The sequence below is a fragment of the Aptenodytes forsteri genome, unplaced genomic scaffold, assembly GCF_000699145.1.
Source record: "Aptenodytes forsteri isolate BGI_AS27 unplaced genomic scaffold, ASM69914v1 Scaffold76, whole genome shotgun sequence".
Taxonomy (NCBI): domain Eukaryota; kingdom Metazoa; phylum Chordata; class Aves; order Sphenisciformes; family Spheniscidae; genus Aptenodytes; species Aptenodytes forsteri.
This window is the reverse complement of record NW_008794444.1, coordinates 3,245,573-3,264,050: the sequence shown is the minus strand read 5'-3', so window position 1 is coordinate 3,264,050 and position 18,478 is coordinate 3,245,573. Positions and strand designations below refer to the sequence as shown.

General features: G+C 43.5%; 1 protein-coding gene across 1 annotated transcript in view; it reads right to left on the bottom strand.

Moving 5' to 3' along the window:
• Nucleotides 1–18,478, bottom strand: part of MAP4K5 (mitogen-activated protein kinase kinase kinase kinase 5) — a 70,787-nt gene that overhangs the window by 31,457 nt on the left and 20,852 nt on the right. The window contains exons 2-5 of the mRNA XM_009289858.2: nt 16,676–16,733; nt 2,759–2,849; nt 1,549–1,613; nt 321–376 (exon numbers count right to left, since the gene is read on the bottom strand). Coding sequence (XP_009288133.1) covers nt 321–376; nt 1,549–1,613; nt 2,759–2,849; nt 16,676–16,733 — 270 coding nt within the window. The remainder of the gene's footprint in view (nt 1–320; nt 377–1,548; nt 1,614–2,758; nt 2,850–16,675; nt 16,734–18,478) is intronic.

The window sequence follows — 18,478 nt, the reverse complement described above, 5'->3', positions numbered from 1 at the left end:
GTTCAGTATTTTGCTCCTGCAGTGGGATCCAGAGAGACGTCTACTCTTGTGTAAACTCCTTTGCAAATTACAGCACAGAAGCAGCACTGCTCTGACAATGATTTTAAGCAGGTATTTGCACTACATTACTGGAATTTCTTGCTAGATTTTATTTACAATATGGAAACTAACAGGTTAACCCTGGTTAATTGGTTTCAGCTAGATTCCCAATGCTTACAAATGTAAGTGATGGTACCGCAGCACTTTCTGAAATCATCTCCTGTATCTACTTTCTATACATGGAGCAAACACTTTATCGTATACCTGCAGAAGTACAGTACCTGTAAAGTTTCTCTGCATACATATGCAATTTGTAACTCTGACAGAGGTCCTGTTACTGAAAACAAAGATCAAAAAGTGTGTAAGTCTACAATATACAACACATAAATAACACTGTGAAGCAGCCAAAAAGTGGTATCTCCATGAAAAAGTTAAAGACCGATTTTACATGAACTGTATTTTACATTGAGCTGAAAAGAGGGGTTTGTTTACTTGTTTTACAGTGGGCTCTCCGTGAAAAACCCAGCACAATAACAGAAGACAATACCCACAGCAAGAAGAAAACCCGTTTTGACAGAAATCTAATTATCATTTTACAAGTGACTTCATAGTAATGTAATATCCTGTACTCTGAGGAAGGTAAAAAACAATAAAAGTGACTTCTGCTAATTTTTTAATATTAGAAATGGCAATGTTCTATACTAGGAGCCTATGAGACTTTGAATTGTTTTAAAGCTGTTTGTACTAACTGGCTGAAAAATAAAGCAGAATGAGCTCTGGCATTCCAAAACTCCATGTTATCATTTAAAGGCAGAGCAAGACCCCAGACTGCTTTTCCAACAACTCCAATAAATACTTCTGCAGAATCAACAACTCTGGATGAAACCTCAGAGGGGAAAATAATAATAAAAGAGTGGTACAGTACTGCACGGGAGCAAGAACAAGTTATTTCTACCCTTTAAAGATCAAATGCAGGGATCTCCCAGCAGAAACTGCTTCCTCACACCATGTACAGTCTCCGTATCCAATTAGCGTGATTTCTGGTTGTGAACCTTTTTAGAGGTCTTTTTTCCACCCCTTCAGAAAGCAGATAACCTGCTTCTGCATATGGCATTCAGAGACACGGGCTGAGAGAAGCCAAGACACAGGCGAGCTCCCAGTGAACACAACTGCAGCTACTGAAGAGCTCTCCACTGGAATAACTCAAGCTCTTTGGGCGAGTCCCCTAAGCATCGTGGAGAAAAATAAACAGTGTGATGATTAAAAAATAAAGCATATTCTGCCCTAGAATGACAGGGTATTAGCCCAAAATGACGGTCACCGTATTTGAGAAGTGCTCTCAATGAAATCTGTTGACTGTAGCTAAAAACCACTGTTCATGCTCTAAGAAAAAACATGTGCAGTGCCCGGCCAGTACCAACCGCTCCCCGTTAATTTGCTTATTATTTATTTTTCTTCTTTGCAGAAAGCTTCCAAAAGGTACAAATGTTAAAATAAGTTTCAAAGTACCATGGTAAATATCTTGGAGGGATCCCCCACCGCAGTATTCCATGCATATCCACAGCTTCTCACGGCTATCAAAAGAAAGTTAAAACAGGCATCAGAAGCTGATTGATCTGTATACAGAACAGAGTTAATAATGATTATTTAAAGTATTTCCCATTGGTCTTGATCACTCTTTGTTAAAAATACACATTCTGATACATGACGAGCAGTTACACGTTTTACATAATCTCAATATAAATTCTTACCTACCAAAATGAAAATTTTATGCCAAAGTCACTGAGAAGTGTTTAAACATTATCAGACCTAAAAGGTGTTGCTTTAACCCTGACCTCCTAACTGCAATAAAGAACATGCAGAAGAAACAGCTGAGCTTTACCTGCTATCAGCAAGATTACATTAGATAAGATTGAAACTGCAAGTTTAGTGTGTTAAATTGAAATTACCTAATTTATAGCTAGACAACTCTTCATGGCCTCCAAAAGGGTACTGGGGATTTAGAAAATTAGCCATTCGTCCCAGTTGAAGTCCATTTGGGCTGTACAGATTACTTAAAAAACGCAGCCCTCCAAGAAATCTAAAGATGAAGCCTCATAGAAAAAGACCAAACAGGCAAAGTGGTGATATATATTCCCACAGAGCCAACTGATAAATGGCAGAGTTCCACAGAAATGGAAAATATTCCCCAGCTTTCTGTATAACATTTACCATGTGCAGCCAGCTGGCATCACCTTGTTTCTGCCCCTCAGTACGTCGCATCTGTTACCCCAGAATTATAAAAAAAATGTTACTACCAGCGGCTCAGATTTAGTGTTTTGCTCTTACAACTCACTGACTATACTTCCACAGCACACAAGTCTACCATGAAATAAAATACCTAAAAGCAATTCTGCTCTAGATAAATAACGAGCTAGTTTTATATTAGAAGTGATAAACATTTAAAATCCCCCCCGCAAGTGAGTAGGATTGGATATGTTGCAAGAGTCTCTAGGGGAGAAGTTTCCTTCTGTTCCTAGTGTTAAAATATTCCAGCCTTTTGGCCAGCAGAGAAAACAAAGTATTAGTCACTTTTCTTTTTTTTTTTTAAAGGCAACTGGGAACCAAAGGGAATTCAACCTAGAGAAGAACACCGAGAGAGGATATAAGTACTAAACCAGACTGAGCATCGTCTTAGGAAAGAACCAGCAGAAATGCAGGTATAAAAAGTGGGGTTTACCTGAGATAGCTCCCAAAATAGGCGACTATGTTGCAATGTTTGCATTCTTTAACCATATATATTTCTTGCTGTATCAATGAAAAGTCGTCTCCTGAAAAACAGGAAGCAGCCACAGTTACATCACACACAACTGCACATTCAAAGAGATCTGAAGGTATGCACATAAGTCATAAAAACAAGCCATGGACCTGGATAATCGCTAAGCCCTTCACAAGGGCTTTCCAGCACACCAGCCCGTTCAGCAAGAGTTATCTACATACACCACCCTTTCAGCTTCCATTCTTTATTACATGCTTCACGTGAGACACCAATATTTCTTGAAGACCAACAGAGAAGGGCTGGCCTGGTGGCCTGAACACGATCCATCAGTTAAGACAGCTCAGCACGCACCGAGAGCGCTTTGAAAAGGAAGCAGAGGGATCCCACGGTAGGATGGGAGCACGTGAGAGAACTCTGGAGCAGCCCCTCTATAGCCGTCAGATAGCCCCAGCTGGAGCCGATCTGACTTTACGGGGACACGGTGCTCGCAGCACAAGGGTCCCAGCGACAGAAGGGAAAAAATCGCTGCAAACTAATTCCAGAGTCCCCTGCCCGAAACCAGAAAAGATCACATACCACAGGCTCTTTATTAAAAGTATTTCATTTCAAAACGACTCTGATAGAGCATATGGCCTGCACGCCCACTCAGCCACCGCTGACTCAGAAGAGAAGCACAGAGTCCTCAGCACGGACTGCCTCGTTATGAGTGCATTTTTGGATGAGGACAGCTACATAAGCACGTTTGCACATCCTAAATATCCTTTGCAAAAAAAAATTCTACTGAAAAATATATTATGGCCAGAGCAATAACCTAGCATGTTCCTGCATCTTCATAGATGCAATGAAGCAAACTAAAATATCTGAGAGCTAGCAAAAACACTGGTATACTTTTATTAAATCCCATTGAGAGAACTTCCAAACAGAGGATGTTCTCCCCAGAATCTAGAGCTCAAACACCGCAGCTCTGCCTCCCTGAAGCTCAGGGCAGGCTTACACCCAGCCCAGCGCTGGGGCTCCTACGGAGGCACGTATCAGCTGGCTTCGGAGGATCAGCCTGAACAGCAGTGACATATCAAAAAACATCAGCACAGCCTGACAGCCTCCCTCTGAAGAGCAACATCGCAAAAAATCAGCCTGTTAGGCCATCCTAGACGTATGCCTCCTTTGTGATCATGCATATATATACACATTATTACCTTTATTCTTCCTTGGGCACGAACAAAACTTCTGTAACAGCTTGCAAGACATGAAAGACTAGAATTTAGATAAAGGCTTTAGGTTTTAGATAAAAAGCTGCTCTAGACAGTATGGTAGCTACCATGTTCTCTCAAGGAAAAAATTGCTCTGTGTGTTTATTTTTGTTTAAAGTTTCACTAGTAAAAGTTATCTCCTACTATCAAAGTCAGGGATGCGCAACCCAGAAAACTGTACTGCTTTGTACTGCTCCCCTTAATTTATACGATTTTGACAAGTCCAAGAGGTCTCAAGCACTGCTGTAAACGCTCTTTGGACTTTTTGCGTGTTTATTTAACAAGAAACAGCATAGCTAATATTTTTAATAACCTCTTTAACAACAGAGGTTTTTATTTGCTGTGCTTTGAAGCAGCTTCCCTGAGCAACGGTGTCACTGGCGCCCGCAGGACCCACAGCAGCCCATACTGATGTACAGCCCCACGGCATTTACAATCCCTTGGGAAATCCCAGCTCTCCATACATACACCAGTACGTAGTAGGTGTTTGCAGATATAGCAAAAGAAGTGCCAATTTGGTATAACAATTCCCAAATGATCACAACCTTTATGCCTCAATGATTACCAGACTTTTACTTGAGAAAATAACTATGAAATACAAAGGTAGAAGGGAACACACTTGTATGAATACATCCCTGACTGATTTCACTAAATCCTCACGGGCTTCTTGAAGTTGAATTGTACGGAGAAACACTTCACCGGGGCAGGAAAACATTAGTAGAAGAGTCTCAAATGTCAAGAGTCTTTTTTTTTTTTAAACATAAGTAGTATTTTTTTTAAATAATGAAAAAAAGAAAAGGCAACACAATTTCCATAAATTTAGCACAGATTTCACACTGTGCTTGCTCTATGGGTTACCTTTCAGCTACAACTTTGCTTGAATTCATGCACCCTGTCTATAAACGATTACTATGAACAAAGGATTTCTGAGTTTGTGTCAGACGGATTCATTCCTCCCATCTCTCTGACAAACTTCCTAAGGGAAATTGTTGAATGCTCACAGATAACTAACTGGAGCATTTTAAAACTACAGAAGTTTTTCAAGAAAGCCAAATCTAAGCCCGTTTGAAGGCAAAAGCCTCCCAACCCCACACCAAAGAAGGTACTGTCTCTCTCTAACGCTACTAGCTGTCCATGAGTTCAGAGTATAGAATGCCAAATACCCACGCTCTCTTCTTAAACTGCCACCTTCAAATCAAGTCATCTTTGATATGTCAGAAGCAGCATTTCAGAACAGTAGATACTGTCACATGTGAAAATCATGATCAAGAATCTTTCCCATAACAGCAAAAACTTACAGGCAGCAGCCAGAATTGCCCGTCGATAGCACATCGATTGGGCTGCCTAGTGTGGAGCAACAGGAATGTCAGTTCCAGGAACCATGACTAATGGGGAAAAACTGAAGGAAATACAGTGATTTGGGCTAGAAAAAGACTGACAGTAGAAAAGATAACAACCTTCATATGCACATAAAAGGTATCAGGGAAGGGGGGAGAAGGGATAATCCGTTCTCTGGTTTTATGATAGGACAATTAGCAATGGCTTAAATTGCCTTACTCTGTACGTTCCCTGTACAGATGAAAAGCTTTTCCTACCAGAGTAACATCGCAGCACTGAACTCGAAGGCATGGGAAGCTGTGACATTTCCCACCAGTGAAAAAAAAAATGAAGAAAACACTCAACAAGCACCCATCAGGAGTGACTTAGGCTGATCCTGCCTGTAGCAGAGGAAGGCAGAAAAGATGATCTCTTGATTTGCAATTAATAAATAGAGAATTGATGCAAAAAAATGGGGTTACCTACAGAAAAAGGAAAAAAAAAAGGATTTGGAAGAGGAAAGGGGGCTGCAGGCTGAATATAGACAGCCAGCTGACAGAAAAGTAGCAGACAGATAGAAAGGAGAAGTATCCACGAGAAAAGTTTGGCTAAAATATGTAGAAAATGGTTGTGAAAGATCAGACGCAGAGATAGGAGAGAAGCTGTATAGTCGTTCAAAGACGACAAGAATGAATTCAAAACAAAGGAATTCAGAGTTTCCAGGCAGCTGGAGTATTAATCTTGGCAAGAGACACTGGAATAGGGCAAAAATTAAATATCCTTGGATAGCATGAAAGAAGACAGTAAGACAAAGAATTTGTAGAAAATACTTCATCGAGAGGGAGGCAGCAAGATATACAGAATTAGATCAAAGGTGACAATATATCCATACAAAGAGATTTTCATCTGTTTTAGTCATCAGAGATTGCCTGATGCTAAATAACACGGAATTGGAAAAATGTACTTTTTGTCTACTCACATGTTTGCAATTATGGGTTATGTGGCATGCTGAGCAGAAACGGCGTTTAGGGAGCTGCTGTAAATCACACGAGCAGCGTGGTGAGTCACTGCAGCTTGCTACTATTATGTAATTTTACCTCTGCAGCGAGACACAGAGGACACAATAGAGCGTTACAATGGAATATTCTCCCCCGATCACAGCCCGCGTCGAGGCTGCTCTGCTTGGCACAACCAGCTGCCTGTCCTCCAGCACAGCTGGCAGGGAGGAGACTGCTGAAACTTGCAGCCGTATCATCGTGTGATGCGATCGGACCAGATTTCAGAAGCTAAGCAAGGTAAGGCCTGGTAAATTCATGATAAATCCGTACTTAAATGGGAGATCATCAAGAAAACTGATGGCCTGTTAACACTAGTGAATTATTCTACTTGTAGACACTGCTTCTCACCTACGTGGAACTGGCATGTATAGATGTCCTGCCAAGTTGTCCTAGATGGAGAGCATGTGTATGCTGGATCCACATACCCCACTCTGCATCGTGGGAAGGCTCCGATGGCTCTAGTGCCTATCACACAGCACTATTAGGTCTTCTGAGCATGCCTGACCTTGATGGTTTTTAAACAAGTTTACTCCTGGTTGTATTTTCATGTGCTCTACTGACTGCTTTGAGTGGTTCCATCCTGCAAAAAGACCCAGGGCTACTTCTCACAACTCCTCCTGAGTCAGCTGTGAATCACTTTATTGTCCAAAAGGCTCCTCAGGGGAGAAGTTCATAGTTACTGTTTTAGATTGGTTTATTCTGCATTACTTCAGTGATGCATCACAGGGCTGATGCTCTGCGGGAACAGAGGGAGGGACGGGCAGGCAGCATCCAGGGCTTGCATGCAACTGGGAGGAGGGAACTGACGGCATTTGGAGACATTCACGGTGTCACCAAAGGGTGGGACAGAAGCATTTATTAAGAAGCCAGATCTTGAAGGTGCCAGCCAGCCTGCCAGCACTCCTGCCCCAAGCTAGTGCCCTCAACATGCAGTCCTCACAGGCCCCAACACGCTAGACGGACATGTCAGGCTGCCTGGCAGGAGGTGTGACGTGCACTCCAAAGCCTACCCGCCAAGCCTCTCTGGGGAGCTTTACTGTAGATACTTTCTTTGCAGACCTGGGATTTTTAACACTATAATTAACATTTGTTATTTAGAAGTGAGATGCCGTTTAGCAACGGGACCAGGTGGACACTGCTCCACGGGACGCTGAAGGACGAAGAGCAGGGTCACACCACTGCTGATGAGCCCAAACGCTCTCACTGTATTCACACAACTCGCCCAAGAGATGCCTGCCTCCTGAGTTAGCAGAAGCAACTATTGCCTCTGCTGGGACCATTCCTCAAATGTTTTTTATTTCAACAACCTGAGTTCCCGAACAAGGAGAGAAAGCCCCACAGGAGTCACAACTTTGCAGAAACCATTCGCCCCATTACACAAACTCCACAGCCAAGCAATATCCACAGGTCATCAGCTCCTCTGCATTGACTTCCAGACATCCCCATGCTCCCCAGTTCTCAATCACTCACTCCAAACCACTTTCCTGAATGCCATGAGGGTTCAGTCTCTGCTGATTTCCCAAAACACAGGTTTTTGCTTAGACTGGAGTTTTGCTGCCAGTCTTTTCCCTCTGTCCTCATTAAGTTTAACTCCCGAGACAGTTTCCAATCCCCATTTAGATAGCTTGACACATGATACAACTGAACAACAGCCCCAAAATATTTTTGGGGAGGTGGAGAGGATGCAAGACGTTACTGTAGCATCCCATCCCGTAGCTCTGACACATACAAAGTTCCTGCTTTCTTCACCACCCTGCAGACCTGCATTGCTCTTTACCAACCATTTTGAAAACTGAGAACGATCCTTTTAAAGTTTCACATCTTTAAGGGGGGGGGGAAATTTAAACAGCACTCAAGCATCCAAGCTGTTTTATCCATACCTCTTTTCTCAGGATTCAAGGAAACCTGCAGTCTGACAGAATTTAAATTCCCCAAACTTGAAGTTCAGAAACTTGATTCCAAGGAGGAAACAGCTATTTGGAAACAATGATGTTTCCACCAGCAAATTTTATTGCCAGGCATCTAGCTGCCAACTGCTAACCACTAATGGTACTGATTATCTCTCGATTGATATAAGTATTACTGATGGCAATGCATTGCCACAGCAGCACGAGCTCTGCAGTAAGTAGCACACAAGTGTTTGGAGTGACTGGTCTAACACCAGAAACAATTTCCCCATGTATGTTCTCGTCTGCCCTGCTTGGATCCTATTTATGAGCAGCCATGTCAACAGATAATCTATATTCCTGTTCCTTAACACTTTCATCTCTTTTCCTCTCTCCTTGCCTTATCTACTTACTGTTGTACATCTCAGCCTTTCGTGATCCCATCTTTACTCTCCCTTCTCACCACTGCCATCTCACTATTGCTATTTTTCTTCATGCATTTTGTCAAATGACGTGTCCTCCTAATTCACCCCTTTGCAACCTGCCTTCACCCCAAGTGTCACACTCTGCATTATCTTCCAAGTAAAATGTGTGATCTTTCAGCTTCCTTCCTAGTCATAATACCTCCTTCCCCCACCACAACCCCTTCTGCTGGCCTTCTTCATCCAAGAAACTGTGTTGTAAGTGAAAGCTTACACTACATGGAAGCATGAGCTCACCTGCTCTGGATACATACATTTCTGAAAGAAGAATAGCAGATTATAAACGCATTATAAGTATGCAAAGTAAAATCAGACCAGATTTCAAGAAGTTAAATTTCATTAAAATGCTGGGCACTCTACATTAGAAGACCACGCTGTCTCTGTTTTGCTTTGTGTACGCTCCACAGGCAGGCTGAGCAGCTGTGCGAGTCTGCGGCAGTACCATTCAGGACATGGCACGGCACAAGGAGGCGATGTCCAGGCTTTAACAGCTCCAGCACACTTGGAAGCTCCGGCGTTCAGCCCTGGATAACTCCTAGACAGATGCAGCGGCGGTGTAACGAGCTGCACATCCAACTCTCCCAACAAAACGGTGTTGATGTCCCCCAGGCTGTGGTGATGCCAGCCTGATGCCACAGGAGGTGGCAGCCAGCAAAGGAGACCAGGAATCAGAAGCAAGGGCTTCCAGCAGTGTCTGACCAGCCGCTGTTCAGCGCATAAAACCTGTGTCTATTTAAACTGCCATGCACAAAGGACACGATCCCAAGCCTGACCAGGCAACACTACACAAGGCAGTGAAGGTGTAAGTGGTACTGAGAAGTTATTTTTGTATTTCTTCAACCCCCGGGGCTGCCAACAATGGTTCAACCCCTGCAGGCTTAGTTTAAATAAGCCTCAGGCTTGTTCTTCTCCATAGTTCAAAGCATCTCTAGGGAATTTACTATGCAAAGAACAAGGCTGCATTGCCGCAGTACCCTTCTTCAGTCCCCAAAATGCCCTGGACTGACAGTGCAGCTCCGCTGTGCTGCAGTCGTGGTCCAGAGAGGACAAACCCCCATCGCAGCCTGACTCAGCCCCATGGTTGTGCTCCTATGTGGAATATGAACCTCCGCATCTGAGCCATGAGATACAAAACAAACATAACAAACCAGACCTGGCTTTGAATGTATTGAGCACACTACGACACGCCTTTCGATGACTATTTTCTCTTGTACAAAATCCCTTGAACAGTTCTACCTCAAGTTTAAGATCCAGCCTGAAATAGGTAACTGGCTACTTCTGGCCTTTACAGGGATCTCACACGGAAGACACAAACATTGGCCCAAACAAAAGCCAGCAATAAGATCCCTCTGTAACCTTGCAAAAGGTACAGAGCATGACAGATTACTGCCAGCCCTCAGAGTGTCAAAGGTCTCCAAGGGCACTATTTATCATTACAGCAGTATTTACAAGACATTAGTAAATTTTTAAATATTTTATTACATTTTCCCAGGGTGAAAGTTCTGTGGCAGAAAACTGCACTGGCAAATAGTTACCTCTTTGTATTGACTCTCCTCTCGATTCATCTGCTAAACCCATAGAAGGAAGTGGCTTTAGTGTTTCAGATGGTTTTGGCTTCTACGCTGCTGAGTACAGTTGGATTAGTTTCTGAAATAGAATTGGCTCCCAAATTATTTGAAGCATTTGTACTCAGTGAATGCTGGGAAATGTCATTAGCATGCCATAATACTTTTGCCTAATGCTCTCCAAAGTCTATGCCAAAAAAAAAGTGAAAAACACTGTCTATTTTGATTTTAGCAGCACAGCTAAAGTAACTGTGGTAGCAGATCTAGTGTACTGCCCAAAAATTCAAATAAATTAATGACAGTAACCTTCTAAGTAGAGAGTTTATTTCCTTTATCTGGGGAACAGACAAAGGAAGGTAATAGCAGATGAAATAAAATACGTATTCATGTTGGGGTCTCGGCTGCAAGTTGGAGTCTCTTTGCCTACCAACTCACTCGCTACCTGCGGTAGATGAGGGAGTAACATGAACAAACCACAATTTATCCCCGCCCGCCATCTCAGCAGTTTTGCTAGGTCTCCCAAAATACCGCCATCTTATTGTGTGCCGTTTCTTGCAGTTTTAATTCAACGCGTTCCTCACCTCCTCTGGGGCACTCTTTGCTTCAGAGTCTTCTGTCTTCTCCTCCCAATTCCCCCATCTATGTATTAATCAAATGTTGAGTTTGGAGCTCTTATTTTTCCATCTGCTAATTAATTCCTATCTATGAGCCACCTCCTCCTCCTCTCCAAAAGATGCTGTATATAACTCACAAGCCTATTTCTCTGGTGACTGACTTACAACGTTCGTTACCAATCTTTTTCTAGTTGTGCCCTATGGTCTGACAGGAGCTTGTGCTGGTGCTGGTGCTCGGAGGGGACCGCCACAGCTATCTGCAACAGCTTCTGACGCTGACCTGGTCCAGGAATTGATGGTGTTTTGCAAGTACAGTCCTACAAAGCTATTCAAAACCCTTAAAATTAGTCAGAACATTGAAGCGGGGAGCAGCTGATTTTTTTTTTTTTTAATCTGGAAGATTTTGAACAGCCATGCCTTCCTGCAAAGACAGTAAGCTGCTGCACAGTCCAGCCACCCTGCAGAGGCAGTAGATATCCCAGAGAACTAAAAATAAATAAATAAGGAAACAAATGCTGTGAACCTTCCTTAAAAACAAAACAAATCCCCAACAAGATCTCTGCCAAGAGGCTGTGGGTGTACATACGATGGATGGAGATCAGGCTGGCAACGTTTAAAAGAAGAGGTATTAAAAAAAACCCAAACAAACCAGAAGAAATCGCTTCCCTGTGGCAAGTCACACCAACAACATAATGAAACATATAAGACATGGTCATCAGTCTAATTAAAATAGGGTTCTCAATAGTGGTGACTTTGGGCCAGAGTCTTGCACTTTTCACTGTAGTTTTTAAGGCAGAACCAAGCAAAGGTAGGGGCTGCTCGGCCTCCGACAGTTCCTGCTCTGCCCTCAGCTCTAATGGCAGAGGATTCAGCCTCTGCTTCAGCTCAGTTTTCAAAGCAGTTCTTCAAATCCACAATAAAAACGGACCTACTTCATTTGGATCAGGTGCAGCGACATGAATGCTCGAGGAAGCCTCTCATTACTTTAGCAATAGGTTAATACTGTCCTTTTTCTGTCATTAAAGCATTGCTCTGCCCCATCGCAGACCTGCTGGGAGACAACCCCAACAGCGGTTCACTCTCCCCAGCACCACTGCCCCAAACACTGGCCACAGCATTTCACGTGCTGCTGAGCAGGGGCTGAGGGATCCCTGCTGTGGTTTCCACTGCATTTAACATTGCCTAATTAGTCTTATCGCTGCAATCCACGTACATAAAACCAGCCCCGGTTTGCTAAGGAAAGGTTAGTAGTCACAGTCACCCAAAGGCAGTGGGGTTTTAGCTTCTCCCCTGAGCCTCCCCACGCTGCTTCTACCTTCAGCCTTCAAAAACATCTCTTTGGCTGCACAGTGAAGTGGATCGCAGAACGAACCAGAATTAAAAATTAACCCTGCACTGAGTCAGGTACGGGGCCCTTCAGTCCTGCATCCCGTCTCCAGAGGATGCCAAGGAAGTATTTAAAAACAGACCACACAGGGATGCTTCCCCCAAACACCCTCTCCACCTCCAGAGATTTATGGCTCAGAAAAACCTCTCAGTCATAGATGGGATCTTTGTATTTAATAGTCTTTAATGTATTTTTCTCTCACATGAATTTGTACAGTTGCTTTTTGCACCTATGTAAACACAACTTAATACAACGAGGAGTTTCACAGATCTTGCAGAGAAAACCACTTTCCTTGTTGCTTGGAACCTGCCATCCGTTCGCTGCACCCTCTGCCTCCAAACCCGCTGCCAGCTCAGTCCCCTCATCTGCTTTCACCTAAATACACACCCCAGTACAAGGGATGCAGTAGCATGGGGATGGGATGAAGCATGCAGGGCCAAGAGAACTATCCTGCCCATTGCTGTGTACTGCCTTTCAGTTCGCAAAAGCGATCCCCAAACGAGAGGAAAACCCACGCTGTGCACCGCATCAAATAACCACAGGGCAATAGGCAGTTCTGCTCCAAAGAGGTTACCACCTAACGAGATCAAACAGCTGAGGATTGAAAGGACCGCTGAAGGAGTCGAAATGGCTTGCAGAGGTCATGCTGGTGGGAGTTAAGGCCATGCCTGAGGTTTCACCCACTGACCACCACTCTCTAGGTCATACAGTCATTAATTCTGGTGTGAGCAGGCAGGTTCAGAAATTCAAGACATTTATGTAATAGGGACTGAGCCACAGCCACTGACATCTGAACTGTGTTGCGTGCATGAAGCTGGATTTGCAGAAGACCTTGCTGACTCTAGAAGATGAGAGCGGTAACACCAGCACAGCCTGGCTGCTCTTTGCTTGTTCACCTGTGCTGGTGCACTTCAGTGGAAACTTCAAGAAAGTAGGAAAAGAAAAGCTGGAGAATCAAGCTGAGCCTTTTTTTTCGTTTATTCACTGGAATTTTTCAAATTTTTCCAACTGAAAGAAATGTTCAGATTTCAGGAACTTTTAACTGTTTAAAAAAAAAAAAAATCACTTGGAAATGAACAGCTAGGCTCATGGGAAATCTTACATAGAATCATAGAATCATTGAGGTTGGAAAAGACCTCTAAGATCATCGAGTCCAACCGTCAACCCAACACCACCATGCCCACTAAACCATGTCCCTAAGTGCCGCATCTACTCGTCTTTTAAATACCTCCAGGGATGGGGACTCCACCACTGCCCTGGGCAGCCTGTTCCAATGTTTAACCACTCTTTCAGTAAAGAAATTTTTCCTTACATCCAATCTAAACCTCCCCTGGCGCAACTTGAGGCCATTTCCTCTTGTCCTATTGCTAGTTACTTCAAGCAGTCCAGAGGATAACATACTTTTCTTGGACGTGGGAAACCCCAAATTAATTTTTCCATGATCACTTTACAAAAGAGACTAGCCATCACCCTGAACACCAGGCAACAGAGTCGCTCTCATGTGCTGTCTAAATCCATTCACGTTTAATTTATACTAAAAGCAAAAAGTATATGAAAAGTTTCAGCAGAAATCCTTAAAACCACCTTGGAATGCCTTACAGGTCAGCAGGGAAAGCAACATCCTGTGAGGAGGGAGACACAACTGCCAGGTTTCATTGTAAATAAGACAAAGATGGACCTGAACTCCTCTTCCCCTATATTCTCTAACCACGTGATAGATGGGGGCTCCCGCTGCATTTCCCTCCCACTCTATAACCAGCACTTCAGTCTCCCTGATAACCTAGCTCGAGAGGAAGAAGACAAGGGGTGGGGTGAAGCCATCAGAGTACTCCATTTTAGAAACGTTCCCAGCCCTTTTCCCCCGCACCCCATTTTTATTTTGGTAAAAACTACTTTAGTGAGTTAACCCAAATTCATGCATAGTTGCTTGACCATTTCAAAATGGCTGAAATAGCAAAAAAAAAAAAAAAAAAATAATTTGAGAGATTCTATGCAAGATTGTTATCTTAACAAACATGGAGAGATTCTATGCAAGATTGTTATCTTAAACATAAAGGATTTTTTGGAAGACAAAAAAACCCCAATTGTAAAGACATTATCACTCTTCCCTCAAAGTTTTGATCTAGGATTTCCCAACCAAGAAATACGGGGTGAGGCACACGCATTAAGCATTGATCCTCCTGTCAAGGTTTGAAAATTATTATTCAAGGGTAACAGACATGTTGGAAAAATTTAGCTGGCCTAGAAGTCAGCTGGACAATACTAAACTTTTATGAAAAATGATCATACTTACTGCTATTTAAAAACAGTCTTCTCTGAATCTTTATTCATATGGCTAAAATAAAAATTTTATAACATTTGGTTTCTAAGACTGACTCTCCGATCACTATCTATACCACTGGTCATAGAGACCTCAACGGGAGAGGAGCTGGTCAGATGTCTTGGGTAAGCACCATAGAATTTGAAAAGTTCTGCTAGCCCAGATTTAATGGAAAGCTGACCTACAAAATACAACAGCAGGATGGGCAGAGCCATCTGTCAGGACTCAGCTCCTCAGGGACACACATTTGGAGAGACTGGGAGAAGAGAGGGCAGCCTTTCTGCTTATCAAGGACCTACAGACGTTAGCAAACCCTTTGTGTTTAAGAACCCATGATGCCTCTCAACCCAAGTGACTGAACAGAACGAAGCAACGACAAGCGAATGAGACCAATGTATTTTCCTAAGCAAGAAAGAGGAAAATAGCACATCCACCTCACTTGCTAGCAATGTACTGACACTGTGAGCTCCCCATCAAAATTACAGTCTTTTAACACACTTTTAACAGTCATGAATAGATGCTGGTGTTCAGGGACTGGACACACTTCAGTGCTGGTCATCAAAACCTTGAATCACAGAAGACAGGTTGGCAGGAACCTCCAGAGGTCTCTGGTCCAACCTTCTGCTCCAAGCAGGGCTAACCGCAGAGTCAGGTCATGTTGCTCAAGGCCTTGCCCAGTCAACTTCAGAAAATCTTCAAGGATGGAGATCCCACCACCTCCCTGGGCCCTGCCCCAGAGCACAAACACCCTCCTCGTGAAGAATTTTCCCCACATCCAGCTGGATTCTCCCTTGGTGCAGACTGTGCCGGCTGGCTCTCACCTCTTCGCTGGGCACTCCTGACAAGAGTCTGGCTCCAGCTCCTCTGCCAGTCCGCCGTGGAGGACAGTGGTTAGATCCCTCTTCAGCCTTTTTGTCCCCAGAGTAAAAAACACTCAGTTCTGCCAGCCTCTCCTACGTCATGTGTCTTTCCAGATTTTCCTCCATTTTTCCTGCCTAAAGAGTCTGTATTTATTCCCTGCAGCACTCCAGTCATGGAAGCTATCTCATTGTGTCTCCATAAATCCTACTACTTTCTTAATTGTCCCTTAATTGCTGCATAGGCTACAGGCGTCAGTCCACAAGCACTGGGCAAGCACACATTAACAGGAGGAGCCTCCCTCAGCCGCTGTCCCAGAGAGCCAGGACCCTGAACAGACACAGCACAGCAGTTCAGGCAAACCACAACCACAGAGACACTAACATGGCAAAGAGACACAGAGGAGGACTACGCTAAAGAGGGATTTGAAAGGTATGCCAGCGACCAAGTAGTGAGAGATTACTTCTTCAAACAAATACAAGATCCTCAGGTGGGACTGAGTTATGACTGAGGAGATAAAAAGCTCCTCTCCTCATTGCCACTCAGGACACAACTTCTGATTTCAAGTCTCTATGCAGGACTCAGATTAGGCTTCAGCTCAGCAAATCTCTTGGGCAGCAAATGAGCTTCTCCTGCGTCTCCTGCTTTTAGGAGGAGTGGCACAAAATGCATGGGGAAATGATAGTACGAGCCATCCTCCTCCCTCAGCACAGGTTAGAAAAAAGACGACACATTAAAAAGCACAGGGCTTCGTTTTTCCCAGTGCACCTTTGGTGGGCATTAGCGTCATTGCCTGGTCCCTTCCCCCTTTCAACTCACACAGCCTACCAGCTCCCTACTGTCTCAGAGCTCACAACTTACCATCTGTCCTTGATCTTCTCTTTGTACTAACAACACACTGTAACTGCAACATCTTTTTATGCAACAATCGATAAAGCAGATATGAACAAACAAGGAAATAGTGAGCAGGACATAGCCAAAAGTAATGGTACATCCTGCAGTGCTTCCTGCCATCTAACCGCTGAAACTAGAAAAAAACCCAAACACTTCTTTTGTCTGGAGCTTCACAGCTGTGTGAAAATAAACATATGGAAAAAATGAAAATGCAATTCAAAAATACAGAAAAGAATGTAAAACTTACCAGGCTCTAACTTGATTATTTTTACAGCAGCCAGTTCTCCTGTATGAAGATTTCTAGCCTGAAATAAGAGAGTTAAGACATATTTAATTATACTGCAAAGGCATCTCACAGAGTCTTACAAACTGTGAAGATACGCTATGATGTCATGTGTTACAAATATGGCACAATGCAATTAGTTGAGAGCAACCTGGGTGAAGATTATCTGGTTTTGGTATTAGCACAGCATCAACCTAGCTGGAGTTGTGAAGTGTTACTGGCAGTTCCTTTCGAGACTTTAAAAAACGCCAGCTATCTGCCAGCAAATGAGAGTTCGTGCCTCTCAAACACCATTTTTAAGGGTTATTGAAACTGAGAAGTTTCTGCCGTCCCTGCTCGCTGGGGTGTTACAAAAGCGCGGTGCTGCAACACGGACTGTCAGAGCATGGAGCATGCAGTGCTCAACCACCCATCTCATGGTGCTAAACCTCAGTGTGCTCTGAAAGTGGAACTGACAGGTGGAGGGGCAGGGAGAAGCACTGCAGATGCAGCACGGATGAGTCACAGCTCCCTCTGAACAACTTAACACCGAAAACAAACTCCTTCCAGCAGACCCTGACAGAGGCAAGTCGTCCCCACGACCTTCGAGAAGAAGAAGGGGTAGGGAGCTCCAATTAAGCTTTTACAGAACTGTCCTCTCCGGGTACACTGTAAACTTCACACTGAAAATTCAGCACTGGAGGAAAATGTTACAGGAACCTCAGCTATAGAAAATTTTAAGAGGGGATTTCATTAACGTTTTTAACTCTAGTAAAATGAGCTCTAAATCACTCAGCCACCATCACCAGAGCTAAACTATATTATTTTTGACACACAACCTGATCCAATTAGGCACTGTGGCATTCCCCTTTTGCTGATCACCCAAAGGTTACAGGAGTCTAAACCCAACTGTTTCATTCTTACCCTAACAAACATGCAGAGTCTTCTGAATATATGAAATCTGGTTAAGAGGTAGATTATAGAAAATCAAGGGAAAACTGGGTTAGGTGAAATCGATTTGGGCAGTTACTTAAGATGAGGATGCAAAGCAAATTTGCCCCTGTGGACTGAACTGAAGGAAGCCACTACAGAACAAAACACTTCTCTTGCGTACGGACAAGAAGTCTTAATTTAACAACAGGTAAAGCAAGAACTTGAAAGATGAACCCCTCAGTTTTGTCAACACTTCATCAAGCTTCCAAATCAGGAAAGGCTTTCCAGCCAGGAGAAAAAACAAACAAACAAACAACAATAATTGGCCTTTCAAAGTCCTGTAGAGCTCAGCCAAGAGATGGGTGTCAAAATGCATGCCAAGGACACAAATACGACTCAACTGAAGTCAAAGAGAACCTGAACAACTGTACCACAGAACCAAACATCTGAAGCCAACAGACCAAATCACTGAACACAGAAACAGATAGTTATCTGCTAACCACAAAGGAAACCTTTACCACTTCTTGAAGTACCTTCCTATCAGACGCGTTTTTAGACCACAGCAAAATCATTGGCATCCTTCAACATCCAGAAGGAGCACGGATCCAAGCATGGACAAAGGATTAGGACCTCTCTGGTACTGTTACACCTAACAATACCATTATGAAACACAGATGTTCCTGTAAGAGACTGTCATGGTTTAACCTTAGCCGGCAACTGAGCGCCACACAGCCACTCGCTCACTCCCCCCCGGCGGGATGAGGGAGAGAATCGGAAGGGTAAAAGTGAGAAAACTCATGGGTTGAGATAAGAACAGTTTAATAATTGAAATAAGGTAAAATAGTAATAATAATG